At 36.7% G+C, this 16,552-nt stretch overlaps 1 protein-coding gene across 3 annotated transcripts; it reads left to right on the top strand.

Moving 5' to 3' along the window:
- Positions 1–5,052: 5,052 nt before the first annotated feature.
- On the top strand, positions 5,053–16,038 carry TAAR1 (trace amine associated receptor 1). Of its 3 annotated transcripts, XM_059700375.1 has the most exons (4): positions 5,053–5,753; positions 6,764–9,114; positions 11,967–12,197; positions 14,373–16,038. In XM_059700375.1, exon 4 carries the CDS (start codon positions 14,488–14,490, stop codon positions 15,502–15,504), a length of 1,017 nt encoding a protein of 338 aa, XP_059556358.1. In that variant the 5' UTR covers positions 5,053–5,753; positions 6,764–9,114; positions 11,967–12,197; positions 14,373–14,487; the 3' UTR covers positions 15,505–16,038. The 3 variants fall into 3 exon arrangements, with proteins under 3 accessions (XP_059556358.1, XP_059556357.1, XP_059556359.1); XM_059700374.1 differs by lacking the exon at positions 11,967–12,197 and having other exon boundaries at positions 6,764–6,911; XM_059700376.1 differs by lacking the exons at positions 5,053–5,753; positions 6,764–9,114; positions 11,967–12,197 and adding an exon at positions 13,524–13,877.
- Positions 16,039–16,552: the final 514 nt, after the last annotated feature.

Genomic DNA, 16,552 nt, shown 5'->3' with positions numbered 1-16,552 from the left:
CCTCAGCTGGCTGCCCTGCCCATCGCCACTTGTAGCTTGCTGCCCCTCCCTCCACCACTCTGTAGCTCTCCACCACTAGTAGCTCTCTGCTGCTAGTAGCTGGCGCCCCGCCCCGCCCACCGCTAGAGCCATTGCTCATTTGATGGTGATGGCATTACAGCGTGACGACCACAGGCCTTTTATTAAAATAGATTGTAGCTTTAATAGTCACAGTCTTTGATAGAATGCAGGGTGAGGGCTAAGGTGTAAGTAAATGATCAATATTAAAATATATATCATTCTGGAACAAAGATTGAAGTTAGTTGGTTGTATCTGTTGATGTGGCATAGAGAATAAAAGTTTCCCTTGAGACATTGGGAGAAGACTGTCATCATAAAAAATGGGAAAATTTCAGACTTAGGAGGTAAATTTAGATGAATCAATGAAAATGTGTCAACAGAAGAGTAAGCTCTTTTAATCTTTCTATTTTGAAATCAGTTCCATATGGTGGTCCAGCCACTGAAATACAGCAAGAGCTCTTATCAGGGTAAATAGCTATTTCACCACCAAACCTAGAAACTTTGAACTCCTGCCAAAGCAAGTAAGACCCACCTGTCAGCATGGTGGTAGATTACCTGATAAATAGTTAATGTTTGGGTAATGTGCTTTGTAGACATGTTGAATGGATAAACTTTGAATTGAGTTATGGAAATATGAGTATCACAAGATACTGTTTTTACAGATTACAATGTTGATTTAACTGAAATTGATTGTGAACCAGCTCATTTTTTTCTTTCCTTTTATGACAAAATCTCATATTGCTCCATCAAAGACAATTAACTGAGGGTTTATTTGCTATCACAATATGAGTGAAAATTAATTGAAAAGCCTGTCATTGTATGTATTCAGTTTTAGCTGTAGAGATGGATTATAAAAGCATTGTAGTGAGAAAATAAAATCTGATGGCCTGAAAATTTCCCTAAGTACATATATAATTTATTTTTAACTGAATATAAAAGTTATCTTCAGCCCAGCCGGTGTGGCTCAGTGGTTGAGCATTGACCTATGAACCAGGAGGTCATGGTTTGATTCCCAGCCAGGGCACACACTCAGGTTGCAGGCTCGATCCCCAGTGTGGAGTGTTCAGGAGGCAGCCGATCAATGGTTCTCTCTCATCATTGATGTTTCTATCTCCCTCTCCCTCTCTGAAATCAATAAAAATATATTTTAAAAATAAATAAATAAAAGTTATCTTTGGAGATTATTGATAAAATATACTATAATATTTTTAGTGATTAAGACAATTACAAATACTAATTTTTAAATGTTTTTAAATTACTGTTAATATGTATCTCATTTGCTTAGCTTGTAATGAATAATGTTCCCTTGGCCAACTATTCATAGATAGATATTAAGTCAAGTTCTCAATAATGTAGTTACCTCATTTTTTCCTACCCAGCTATTTGGAGGGTCTAAGGCAGAAATAAGCTATAAAGAAAGAACACACTTCATTTTAACTTTTTTCACCAGAATTCTTTTTAGTCATTAGAAACTTGGAACTCTAGGGTCAGACAAATCTAGAATCAAATTCTACTGCTGGCCCTCAGTAGTAACTTAACACCTAATTCTCAGCTTTCTCCTTTGTAAAGCAATGATGAAAATAGCATCTGTTATTTAGAGTCCTTATGTGAATACACTAGAGATTTTATGTATTGCCTTCAGCCCAGTGACTGGTTACAGATTTATTAAAAGTTGTTCCTCTTCCCTGTTCTCTCTTCTCTTCCTTGTTCTCCTCTTACTCCTCTTCCTTTCATGTTTGACCCTCTTCCTTCTTTTCCTCCATCTTTCCTCTTTCACCTCCTTTTCTTCCTTATTATTCTCCTTTATTATTATTATTGACAGTAACCTGGTTTACTTGAGCAGTAAATTCAGGTTCTGTCTTCAAGAGTTCCTAAGATGCAAGACAAGCTCTGAGTAGCACACTGTGGGAGATCCACTATTACAAATCCCTGCTACTCCCTTCCATGGTGGGGAATAGTGAGAGGGAAGTTACTCCTTACTGGGTCTTTCCATTCTAGGGCACTTGGGAGGAGGAAGAAGGAATCCAGAAAGAAACTCATATCCTACAAAAGTTTGCAGAATGCTGCCCTCTCTATGTCCATGTAAATGTAGTACCTAGGTCAGAGATTCAAGTTCAATACGAAATAAATATTCCAGGCCCATGGACAGCTTCTTGTCTTTTGCAAAGCTGACAAGAAAAGGCATCATTGTCATGTTCTGTACTAATATACTCTGCTAATCATGAGCCATTTTAACTAAACTCGCCAGAGACAATTTATAGACCAGAGTGAGTCTAGTTTACACAACAGGAGAAATAAAATGGCAGAACAGAAAGATGGAAATTCAGTGTTAGGCCTGACTTTGATTCCTGGCTTTGCTACTTACCTTGAGCATCAATCTATGTTTCCACAGTCTCAGGGTTGGCATGAAGATTAAATGTGACAGCACAGTATAGGGGCTGGGATACTGGAGGTGCTCCATAAGTGATTGATTGCTTATTACTCAGCTAGTTGGATATTCATTTCAGAACAGCTATAGCTTCATGACATAAGCTTGTTTGGGAAATCAAAATAATACATATACTTCTATTTGCTAAAAATCATTTAAGGAGGAGAATAAAATAATTTATCCTTTTAGGAGTGCCTTTCAGGAGGCCATGACAGTTGTATCAGCATTTTCCACACTAGGAATGGTGCTGCCCAACTGACCATATGCAAGTGCCATGTCAGGAAAGACTCAGTTGCACACAATGCCAGGGGCTAAGCCATGATTTCAGGGACTTAAACCAATATCCTTTTTGCCAAGACCTTTTTCCCACCTACCTTAAATTTCACAAGCCGAGACATTTTTTTAATGTATTGCACACCTGATTTACTAAAGTCTTTTTAATGGCACATATTTCTGATGTGGTCATATTTATTTTGTAATTGAAATCTTGGAGCCATTGACAATCATTTACTCTGTTTTCTGACAATGGAATGAAGTGGGAAGCATCTGAGAAAAAGGAGAGGTGAAAAGATGTCAGAGAAAATTTCTGATCCCATCACCCTCAATCTCCCTGAGCCTGTGTCCCCATGAATACCTCTCCATAGTGTTAACTCTTTCTTTACCAATGGTTTGTCCCAGTGGCTGACAAGTTCTTTCACAGTTATTCTAATCATACTAACAGATGTTTCTGGCTGGGGAATATAAATAAAAACAAAATCTCCTCCGAACCCAGAAAACCACTCCACTCAGGGATGGCTAGTGGAGAAAGAGAAAGAAGGTAGAGAAAGAAGAAGATAATTTTATTATTGAATTAAGCATTGAACCAGAAAGTGATGCACATCACAGGTAATCTAAGATATTACAAAGACAAAAAGAAACCTCACCCTTTTCTATAACCAATCAGATGCAAACCATTCCATACATTGTGATGGCTAGTTTTAGGTGTCAACTTGACTGAGCCATGTGGTCAAATTTTTGGTCAAACATTATTTTGGGTGTTTCTGTGAGAATATTTTTGGTTGAGATTAACACTGAAACTCATAGAGTGAATAAAGCAGAATGCCCTCACTAATATGGGTGGGCCCCATCCAATCTATTGAGGGCCTGAACAGAGCAAAAACACTAGCCATCCCTGAGTAAGAGAGAATTTTTTTTGCCTGACTGCTCTTGAACTGGAACATTGACTTTGTTCTGCCTTTGGATTCAAACTGACGCATTGGCTCTTCTTGGGTCTCGAATCTGCTGTCCTTTGGACTGGAACTATGCCATTGGCTTTCCTGGAGACCTAACTCACCCTGCAGGTCTGAGATTTGTCAGCCTCCATAACCACATGAGTCATTTTTGCTATAGTAAATCTCTTCCTGTGTCTATATACAACCTGTTGGTTCTGTTTTTCCTGGAGAACACTGACTCATACATATATGTGTTCTCAAGATAAACAATAGTCCTAAAGTAAGAGGATTGACAACACCATTTGCCACACACAGTTCATCCTAAATTCACTTGGTTAAATAAATTTTCAGGTTAAAAAAAAAATGACATCATAAAGAGAAAGGAAAATTGACTTGCACTGTAGTTTTGTAATTACACAAATGGAACTATGAAAATTCCATATCAATGTAATACTTTGATTTAAAAAGCTTTAGCCCTAGCCAGTTTGGCTCAGTGGATAGACCCTTGGCCTAAGGACTGAAAGGTCACAGGTTCGATTCTAGTCAAGGGCACATGCCTGCGTTGCAGACTCAATCCCCAGTAGGGGGCATGCAGGAGGCAGCCAATCAATGATTCTCTCTCATCGTTGATGTTTCTATCTCCTTTTCCCTTTCCCTTCCTCTCTGAAATAAATCAATAAATATATATACACACACATATATATAGCTTTAAAAAATGAGCAATTAATTTAATCAGTAATTCAACATTATTCAATCAACAAGTATGTATTGAGCATTTATGGTTTTCAGACACTATTTTAGGTGATGGTGAGACAGTAATGAACAAAGCCGATAAGGACTCTGATTTCCTAGAACTCTCATACATGAGGCATTATGCTTGTTTGCAAAGAAAACTCATTCACAAAATGAAAAGTATTTATGGAATCTAATGAACAAAATAAAGTGGCCAACAAAATAGAACCAGAAGCACAGAAACATGGACCAGATTGGCAGGTCCCCGAGGAGAGGAAGAAGAAGGTGACTAGACAAAGAAAGTGAAGGGATTTGCTAAAGAATATATATACAGCCCTAACCGGTTTGGCTCAGTGGATAGAGCATCAGCCTGCGGACTCAAGGGTCCCAGGTTCGATTCCGGTCAAGGGCATGTACCTTGGTTGTGGGCACATCCCCAGTGGGGAGTGTGCAGGAGGCAGCTGATTGATCTTTCTAACTCTCTATCCCTCTCCCTTCCTCTCTGTAAAAAATCAATAAAAAATATATATATTTTAAAAAAAGAATATATATATACATACCCCACGGATCCAGGCAGCATTGTGGTGATGCCCAAGGGAGGGGGAGAGGGGAAAATGGGGCATACCTACAGTAGTGTCAACATCAAACATTTTTAATAAAGGAAAGTACTTATATGATTCAGGCACACAGGAAACTCATTTTCAGAAAGATGAATGATATTTTCTATGTACTGTTAAGAAGTGAACTTGGGAGTTATTTCTAGAACCAACCTTAACATCCAGAAATTTCTGAAGCAGGAGTTATATTCACCCAGGAAAAGGTCAGCTTCATTTAGTAAAGTGTACTTTTTATTTTATGCTTTCTTTTTGCTTTTGCTATTGCAACTTTTGTTAATGGCCATTTATTTTTCTTTCTTAAATATATATTTTTTATTTTTTTCAGAGAGAGGAAGGGAGAGGGAGAGAGGGATAGAAACATTAATGATGAGAGAGAATCATCCACTGAGCCACACTGGCTGGGCTGTTAATGGCTATTTAGACCATAGGTGACCTGTTGTGTGGTATCAGCATTTTCCTTGTGGCAGTGTTATCACAAAGCAGGAAAACAGGGTAATAGATATCAAGGGTTTCTTTCAGAAATTCAGTTAATCCAGGTAGTTATTGCCAAAATTCGGTAACTTAGAATAACAGCAACTTCTGCTCATGAATCTGTAGAGGCAGCTAACGTAGCTTCACATGCACTGTGCATCGGTATGCCCTGGACTATTTCACATGCCTCTCAACCTCCGTGGACAAGGATGGCACAGAGGACACTCATAAACATGTGAGTTCTCCCAATGCCTAGGCTTGGAACTGACACCCTTTTTTTCTGTCTATATTCTTTTGGCCAAAACAAGTCAAATGGCAAAGCTCAATTTCAAAGAACAAGGAAATACCTCCCACTCCCAATAGAGCAAAGACAAAGGTAAAGATGCTAGGAGAGTGAAGAATTGAAACAAAAAATCAATCTACCATAATGACCTTATGATTTCCTGTGTCAGTATGAGGAACAGATAGAAATAGAGGAGAAACTGCACTTGTTCAGCTATCCATTTCGCTATATTGAAGGCCCTGGCTCCATGTGTAAGATGGTCATTTTGGAAGTTTTATATATAGGAATTAAAAAGAGGATGGACTAAATATGTGTGAGCATATAACCTCTAAGGCAATACTTTCCTAATTGTGTTTAGTAACATTATGGGGTGTGAATCCCACTAATTAAAAATAGCAAATATCAGAGTGAATTAATTGAATGAGGTAAGGGTATTTTTAAATGAAAACATTTGTTCCTGTTACAGATGCGCACCTACATGTGTATTGAATCATATTATAAAAGGCATTTCTTCCTAGGGATTAAAAAAAGTTTGAAAGCCACTGTTTTAAATTAGTTTCTAACTATAAGATGTCATTGAGCCTAGGGCATTCTCCTTTTTAGAAATATTCCTTTTTAAAAATGGTACAAGTCATCTGATTTGAAAAAAGAACAATTTTTCTAGTGCTAGTTGCTTCCTTTGTACTCGTGTCTAATACAGGAACAGTTTCTTTTCAAATCCATCAGCAATTAAGGCAGTTTTAATAGACAGGTGCGTCCATTTATATGCTGTTAACACCCATGACGGTGGTGACCGGTGGCCCATGCTTGAAATTATTTTTAAAGTATTTACCTTCTCCAGTTAGCTTGCTCACTGCTAGCTTCCTGATGCTGGTTTAGAATAAAAGCATCTCCCAGGTATATTTCTCAATAATACTGTTACCTTGTGTCAGAAAGATTTATTATCAGCTTATCTTTTTCAGATTTCAATGTTTGCGTCATGCTGTCTGCTCGCTGTGGCCTATCTGAGAGCAGCAGTGGCTCCGGCCAGCAGCAGCTGTGCGGCCTCCTCCCAAAGGCAGCGTTTCTGCTGTCGGCTCATCCGCTTGCTCTGTTCACTCACCTGAGCAGGTAGGTCTGCATGCACTCACCCGACAGCCACGCAAACTGCAAAGACAGGGAGAATGCTCTGGAGAATAAGACTTATCAACGGTTTGGTACTTATTCATATATTAATTTTAGGATTATTTAATGCGAAGACTAACAAAGGTTCTTTAAGTTTAGTTAGTTAATACCTGCTTTAGTAAGAGAAGCTAAAAAATATTCAAATATTTTAAATAGCTTGCTTTACACATGCTTTTTAAGATGTCAGACTTTTATGAAAACTTTACCTATGGAAAGTTGGGAAATTTGGTAAGCTGAAATATGATTTTTTTAAATTATCTTTATTGTTGAAAGTATTGCAGATGTCCCCTTTTGAAATATGATTTTTAAAACCTCCTTTTCTTGTACATTAAAAAGGAAATTCCATGTTGTGTACTTGGCTACTTTTAGCATAATAAAAGGAGTCTTCCTAGAGATTTTTGTAGGTTTTGAAATTAAAATGTATCGTGTTGTTACTATATTCTAAATTACAAAACTAAAATCTGGTTTGCACAACTATTATTTGGTAATAATCTTGGCACATTTCTGAATGACTTCACACGTTAGTGTGCGTGTGTCTATACATGCCACATATTAGGTGAATTAACTTAAGAATCTTTCAGTTATGATTATTGAAATCGGATACGTATTATCTTATACATGTACACATAGCAGAAACACGTTCAGGCATAGTCTTTTGACCACAATACTGCTGTAGATTGTTTCCCTCTTATCTATGGGACTATGGTGATGGATAAGCAAACAAATGGATTTTCCACATTTCCTGTTTCTTCAGGATGGAAACAGTTTGCTTCCAGCGATGTCTTACCCCGAGAATCACGACCTAAACATTTGGAAATTCTGTCTTCCCTGCTTCTTGTCTCTTTCTTTCTCTTACAATAAGTATTTTTCAAAAATATGCTTAGTATTTTAATAAAAATTATTGGATAAATTTCAGAGCTACAAACATATTTTAGGAATAAAATTATTATCAAGTCCTAATTTGTTTCCAAATTTATAGGGTAGAACAAATTTGTGTGGGCTTAGCTCAGAAATTTAGCAAAAGTATGATTTTAATATGAAGGTAAAAGTAACTCATAGAAAGAATTATATAAGCAAAAGAAGCACAAATAATATAAGTATACTAATAATTATTTAACAATACTTTTTAGAAGTTTCACTTGAAACTTAATTCATATGCAATACAATTGATTTTATTAAATATATTTTTTCTGATTATGAAAGTGAAACATTCTCATAGTAGAAAATGTGGAAGATGTAGAAATGATAGAGAAGAAAGCAAAACTCACACATTATTTCCCCACCCAGGAAAAATTATTGCAAAAATTTGATATTATCCTTGTTGTAATTTTTTGTTTTAATCTCAGCATCTCTGAGTAAACAATATTGAGAATTTGGAGCATGCCATTCCATACCTATTTTCTGTGTGTGTGTGTGTGTGTGTGTGTGTGTGTGTGTGTTTGTGTGTTGCTAGAGAACTTTACAAAATTAAATTTTTGCTAGGCATCATGTGATCTAGTTGGGAAGTTGAACTCATAAGCCCCTCACCAACCCGGATAACAACTGGAATTTAGTGAGATAGTTGAGAATTTAAATTCCAGGTTAAAATTTAGTGTTTTGTCAAAAATGTATTATTTTTATTTCAAAAATCCTTATTTAACAAGCATTGCATCGTGTCATATTATTATAATCATTTTTAATTTAAACTGAAATTTTAATTCATCAATATTCCTTTTATTCACCTCTTACTATCTAAAAAACTTTGGTTTGATTTTTTTTATTGTTAGAGTATTTCCTAGCGTTTCTCAGAAGATGGTCATCAATATATATTTGTTGTCTTTCTTTTACCTTCATTTGGTTACTGTTTGGCTAAATATAGGATTGCTGAATTGCCATACAATTTCCTTAATTGTTTCTAAGTTCCTTAGAGCCCCCTGGCTTCCATAATTATAGATGCAAAGTCCTATGCTAACCTGACCCTCTTTCCTTTTTACTTTTTAAACTGCCTTATTGAGGCATAATTGATATGCAAAGAACTGCCCGTATTTAATGTGTACAATGTGATGAGTTGGACCTATGCAAACACCACCACCACCACAATCAAGGAATTTATATCCAGATGCCTATGAGGATTTATCCTTTATCTTTGGAATTTAGAGCCAGGAAAAGTGTATGTACCCCAATTTTTATTGATCCCAAGGAGAACAGAAATGAGCTCATGAATTCCTCAGTTCATTTGTTCATTCAATCCATCCTTTATTCAATTTTGAATGTTCTAGACATTTTCCAGGCCCTGGGGCTATAGCAGTGAATAAAAGACAGTTCATTTCCTTATAACTTACTACCTCTGTTTAATTTTTATCGTATTGTTTTTTTCCTTGTTCCCCTTTCCCCTCTCCTTTCCCTCTGCCTATAGTGACACTCAAGAACGCATCTTTTTATATTAATTTAAACATGTGTGTATTCTTGAAAAAGCTTTGTGATGTTTCTTATACATTCCTTTAATAGGCCCTTAACATTCCCAATGGATGTTTACTTATTTGATTAACACACATATAAGGTGCTATTTTACAAATATTAACTTATTCCAGCCTCAGAAAAGCCCAGGAAATAGGTTATTTTTCCACACGAGAAAACTACAGCCTCAAGAGGTGGGCAGCATGTCCAAGGCTGCAGAATTAGCGAATGGCCAGCCCAGACTGGAACAGAGGCAGCTGGCACAAGGCCGTCCTGTTCAGCACACAGCTCCAACCTGCAAGTTCAAAACTGAACTCCTGACTTCCTCCTGCGTCCTGTCCTTCTCCAACCACCATCTTCCCATCTCAGTAAGTGGGCCGCCACCGTACAAGCTGTTCAAACCAAAAGCCTTGCTATTTCCCGTGACAACTTTCTCCCAAACCACGTTCAATCTATCGTCAAAATCCAGCCTGCTGTGTATCAGAACATATCCCACCTGACCGCCACGCTCCACGGCCACAGCTGCTGCCCTGGCCCAAACCACCACCTTCACCCCCAGGTCAATGCCTTGGCTTCCTCATCTTCGCTTCACTTTTGTCCTTGCCTTCAGCCTCTGTCCTCAGCACAGCAGACACAATGAATCCGTTAGAACGGGTCAGATCATGTGGCTGGATTCAGAGTGCTTTGGTACCTTCCCTTTTCACGCAAAGGCAAAACTAAAATTCTTACTGTGGCTTCTAAGGCCCTATTCAGTGCAGCCTTGTACAGCGTCTCTGGCGTCCCCATCTATTTTTCTCTGTGTTGCTCGCTTTGCTCCAGCCACACTAACTGTGCTATTTTGCAAACACACTAGGCATGCTCCCACTTCAGAACCGGTGCTCTCTGTACCCTCTAGCTCAGTGGTTCCCAACCTTTTTTTGGCCATGCCCCACCTAAACATCTCTCAAATCCTGATGCCTGCTCCCTGTGACATATGATTCTTATTATTCAAAAAGTGATCTATTCACGTGGAGGAAGCCTAAAAGGCCATTGACTTGGTCTAAACAAGCTTCCAAAAACATGGCATTCATGAAAGAGAAAATAAAAGAATGAAAGGACAGTTGAAGTACTGAAAAAGAAATCACTAAGAAATTGTTTAAAATAATAACAATAATATGAAAAAAATAGCAAATAAAGTTTCAAAACATATAATAGAGAAATGAAATACATAAATATGTCACAATATATATTTGTATACTATATATGAGGCCCCTAGAACCATAAAAAATGCAAAAAATTCACTGATAATAACTCACTCTGGAATTGCCCCCCTTAAAAAGCAAACTGTCCCCCTGTGGGGCATGTGCCCCACGTTGGGAACCACTGCCCTAGCTGGATGGCACTTCCTCCAGGTGCCCACGTGGTTAGCTCCTCACTTTCTTCAGGTCAATTCAAAGTTATCTTATTTTAGTCTTTTTGGCTACCTTATTATTGGATCATTTACGTGGACAAAAAAAATCATTAAGAATTTGTCAAGGGTAGCCTTGGAGAAAGTGACAGGTGTTCAGAAGCTAACATCTCCAAGAAATAAAGAGAAATGACGTGGGAATCCATAGATGTCTATAGCAGGAGGAGATATAGTTTGAATACAGAACTTCAAAGCTTGCAGATGGTGGAGTTTAGAAAGGCAGGAGGAACAATGATCTGCAAAGACAATGAGAACGAGAGGACACTTACTCTTCCTCCAGGCCCTAGAGTGTAAAGGGGTTCTGGCGATGCAGGAGATAAATCTGTTACCTTTGGCAGAGCACAGGGGATAAAGTATTAGCAGAGGAGAGATCGTTTTCGTTAGAACCAAGTGAGGAAAGCATAGAGAAAAGAGATGAGGAAGCAGAGTGATGACCATGAGCTCCAAAGGGCACACTTGGAAGGGCTTTGTGAGTAATGGCACATTAAGGGATGGGTTCAGTCATTGCATACAACGGTATGGAAATGAGAGACTGAGCAATTAGACATGGATGTTTGATGAAGTCAGACACAAAGGGCATGGTGGGATTAGTGTGGATGGCCCTTCATTGGGGCGTTGTGAGCACTCTACCAGCGAGTTCCTGTCCTGCCAGACAGATCTATTGAAAACTATAACTCCTGCCAATGTATTTTTAATTCACGTGTCATTTTCAAACATCAGGTGATTAGATCATTTGCACAGAAGTGTTTGCTTAGCTAGATAATTAACGAGAGATTTATTAACTTTCCATCTTACTATTGTATGTGCAACTTGGATAATTTGTATATACAGATAACAATCATTTCTAGCTATCTACATTTTTTAAAGTTGAAAGAAAAGAAACAAAACCACTGTTAGGTCATGTTCTTAGGTAACCATTCAAGTCATGATATCATCATAGAACATTTATTTAAACAAGTACATCTAAAAACAAATTATAACACTTTTAAAAAACTCACACAAAAATGATGTGTAATATTCTTAAATTGGGCCGAAAAATATATTCTATTGAAATGTCATTAATATTAACAATTTCTAAGATACTATGCCTAAGGCTTTATTTCTCTGAATGAAATCAGGTTGTAAAAATATGAGTGAGGAAGCCTCTGAGTTGTTTAGTTTTTATCTGGAAACCTAACATCTGAGATGCACAAAGAACAAGGCATACAAAATTGGCAAATGACTTTTTCATCTTCTATGAATTTACTCTTCCAAAATTGAACACGCTTCCCCCCGCTCCCCACTTTCTCTTACTGGTTTTTAGACCCTAGTTTCTCCTGATTGAGTGAACTTACTCAAGATGACATCAGGTAGGAATGATTACTTAACTGCCAGTTATTAATTAGCAACACTTGTAAATAGTTATTAGGGTGTGCTGCTTTGTTCCTTTAATATGTCGATAATATAAGTAAAAGGAAGAAGGAAAAGGAGGAAATAGAAAAAAAAAAAGTCTAAGTAGAAGATCAGTAACTTAACCAATAGAGTTTAGTTGAGTGCATACTTAAACTTCATAGTGAAAAAAGCACTCTTTTGGTAAATTTTAATTATAATTAAAATGTTGCTTAGTTCAATAACCTAGTTTTAGTCTACTGTTTGTTCTTTTATGAAATGGGTCTGGGTGTCTATTCTTTTTTTAATATATTTTTATTGACGTCAGAGAGGAAGGGAGAGGGGGAGAGAAGTAGAAACATCAGTGATAAGAGTCATTGACTGGCTGCCTCCTGCACAACTTGTATGGGGGTCAAGCCCACAACCTGGGCATGTGCCCTGACAGGGAATCGAACCGGGGCCTCCTGGTTCATAGGTTGATGCTCAACCACTGAGCCATGCCAGCTGGGCCTGGGTAGCTATTGAAATAAATTTTATGATTCATTTCGTATGAATATGTTTCCTCCTGGGAACAGAAGGTAGAAAAGGGGTTTGGGAATAGGTGTTTTAAATGTATTAAAATATGCATTTTACTTCCTAAATATTCTATTCATCCAGTTTTAGTTTTGGATAAATTTAGATTTCTATGTGGCCTTGGTCTGTACTGTCGGCCCAGAGTGAACGGGAAGAGATGAAAAGGAAGGCAAACTCCTGGAATTCTAAGGCTTGTTTTATTTTTTAGCAGTTTCACGATATAGTGTCAGGTTGTTCATTGATTGCCATAAATTTAGATTCTTTCTCCAAACTGCTATCTATCTATCTATCTATCTATCTATCTATCTATCTATCTATCATCTATCTATCTCTATTATATAATATATATCTATTACACTACCTATATATTGTAAAATATACTGCAAATTTCATAATTTAGCTGATAATTACAGAATCATATAGTAACAAAAGGGACATTTTTAAACTGGGTCCCATGAAGCTTTGAGGTTCTTCGGTGAGGCATGAGCAGGAGGCTAGTAGAAAGATGCATCTCTGTTTTTAAAAGAGTTCACTTTTATCTGTTTTATGAATTGAGATTGTATGAGAAAAAATTGTAATGGATTTTAGAGCTTAAAAAAGAGAAACGAGCTCCAGCACCAGGCCCACAGCGCACTGAAGCTCGGGCTCCCTGGGTTCGATCGCAGCGCTCTTCTCTATGCACTGCCTGCCTGCTTGCCACACACTTTGGTGCATATTTAACATCCTCATCCTTTGGGCCACAACGACACTTCAGTTGGTGCCATTACTCAACACATTCTGCATTCTTATATGAAAGTTCAAAGCTTCATGCTCTTGAAAATAGTTTATCTGAAAATAGTTGATCTTTTCTGCAGTTAAAAACACACACACAAAGAAAACCTGGGTTAGTAAAAAAGAAACTGTACTAGTAATCGAGACATCAGGTCATGTTCCAGCTTTAATGGTTTTATGAACTAAGCCTCAATTTCTTGCTAATAAAATTGTCATGTCTTCCTTATAAGGAATCATGTTGCTATTATCGATGTCAAAATGTTAAACGAAATAATGCATGGAATATATGTGTAAGTGCTTTCAAAGTGGAAGTAAAGGTATATATATTTCTTTCCACTATAATCAATTATAAAATAAAAAAATTTTTTTTAAATGTGATAAATGCAGAAACAGGCATTAGTGGATATTACTTCTGTATAAGAGACACATTTAAAATATTTCACTTTTTTTTTTTTTTTACTAAGGCATTTCAATTCTAAGCTTTTGGGCAATTTGTATCTACCTTTTAGAATATGAGCTTCCCTTACAAAACTCCCATAGATTAAAGCATATGAAAAATCCATCATTTGATCTCTGACTTATAAAAGTGGCAGTTTTATATATTTCAACCTAATAATTCACCTTTTCATTTCTAGCACAGTATCTGACATCAAGTAGATGTTAAAAAATTATTAAACTCAACTATTGAACAAAATTTAGAAATAAAGGCTCTTTCCAAATAATTATTTTTCAGCAAGAAGTAATAGGTAAACGTGTTAGAAGTAAGAGAAATCAAATTACCAATGATTCACTCTCTTTTTTTCCCCTTCCAGGTTTTTGGGATAGATATATGGGAATAAAAGGTGGAACTGTAACCTGATTGTGGATTTCAAAGGAAGAGTCAACACACAAAGGAAAAAATAAACTAGTCGATAGCCTTCAGGAACGATGTCCTTTTGCCATAATATAGTTAATATTTCCTGTGTGAACAGCAGCTGGTCAAATGATGTCCGTGCTTCCCTATACAGTTTAATGGTGCTCATCATTCTGACCACAGTGGTTGGCAATCTGATAGTTATTATTTCCATCTCACACTTCAAGCAACTTCATACCCCAACTAATTGGCTCATTCATTCCATGGCCACGGCGGACTTCCTGCTGGGGTGCTTGGTCATGCCTTACAGCATGGTGAGGTCTGTTGAGCACTGCTGGCCTTTCGGGGAAGTCTTCTGTAAGATCCACACCAGCACTGATATCATGCTCAGCTCAGCATCCATTTTCCACTTGTCCTTCATTTCCATTGACCGATACTATGCCGTGTGTGACCCGTTGAGATACAAAGCCAAGATCAGTACCTTGGTTATTTTTGTGATGATCTTCATCAGCTGGAGCGTCCCTGCTCTTTTCGCATTTGGAATGATCTTTCTGGGGCTAAACTTCAAAGGCGCTGAACAGATGTATTACAAACACGCTTATTGTTCAGGGGGCTGTTCTGTCTTCTTTAGCAAAACACCCGGGGTCCTGGCTTTCATGACTTCTTTCTATATACCTGGATCTGTTATGTTGTATGTCTATTACAGAATATATTTCATAGCTAAAGGGCAGGCAAGATCGATTAACAATGCAAATCAGAAGCTTCCAATTGGATTGGAAGAGAAAAATGGAACTTCACGGAACAAAGAACGAAAAGCTGCAAAGACTTTAGGGATTGTGATGGGGGTTTTCCTCATATGCTGGTGTCCTTTCTTTGTCTGCACAGTCATGGATCCTTTCCTGGACTATACTATCCCACCCCCCTTGAATGGTGCATTGATTTGGTTTGGCTACTTGAACTCTACTTTTAATCCAATGATTTATGCATTTTTCTATCCCTGGTTCAGAAGAGCGTTGAAGATGATTCTATTTGGTAAAATTTTCCAAAAAGATTCATCTAGGTGTCAATTATTTTTAGAATCAAATCCATAGAATTACAATGCTTTACTGTTTTGCAAAACAGCTGGTGGTGATATTTATGAACACGGCGTAACCAACTTCATGCATCAACTGCATGGTCTTTAAGTCAGCTACTTGATTTAAAGAATGTATAATGAGATGGGATGATTATATCTTGCTTCCTACTTGGGATATAGTACATATGATCTTTGCCATTCTTACCATACATATGAAGCTTTGCAAGTCCAGAATGTAAGGTACTACATTTAAAAAAACTTTCCTGTTTTTTCAAGTACCATCATGGAATTGAAAGTGGTCCTCTACTCAGTTATTCAGGGGTAGAAACCATAGGCTACATTGGAAATGCAAATTAGAGTACTTGGTCATATATTTGCTTGAATATGTATGGTTGTGTTGTTGTTATTTAGTAAAATTACACATAAATGTTATCTTTAAGTAATTATTTATATAACTCTGCTTGTTATATGTACTTTGTTGTTGTTTTTTTTGTAAAATTAATTAATTTTAGCTGATTTGTAATCAGCTAAAATTACACATAAATGTTATTTATTAAATAATTATTTATATATACTTTGCTTTTTACCACAAATCCTTATTAATATATATTCTAATTATTTTTTACATTTATTTTTTTACTGTTTGTATTATAATTTTTAAGTATCTCCATTTTCATCTTTTGAATATAGGTATTCCTAATTCTCATACTTGTAGGAAATTTGCAAAATGAAGAAAAAATATAATAAAGCAACATAGGAAGAAAAATATCACTTATAGCTCACTTCCTGAAATAACTATATTATTTAAAATTCTTAAAAACATCATTTTTGAGTGATTATATATTTCGTATGAATGTACAATGATATCTTTTAACGATTTCCCTTTTATTGACCACATTAGTTTTTTTAAAATTCCTTTTATTAAAAAATAAAAACTAAATTAGTTTCTGCCTGTTACCTGCTATTAAAGTCCATGAAAGTATCTGGAAGGATTTTAACCATATTTCAAGATTATTCTTGGTACATAGGACTCAAAAATGTCCCCTACATGAAGCAACACACAT

The sequence above is a fragment of the Myotis daubentonii genome, chromosome 6 (assembly GCF_963259705.1).
Source record: "Myotis daubentonii chromosome 6, mMyoDau2.1, whole genome shotgun sequence".
Taxonomy (NCBI): domain Eukaryota; kingdom Metazoa; phylum Chordata; class Mammalia; order Chiroptera; family Vespertilionidae; genus Myotis; species Myotis daubentonii.
Note: the sequence above shows the minus strand (reverse complement) of the source record. Positions and strands in the feature narration are given on the sequence as shown.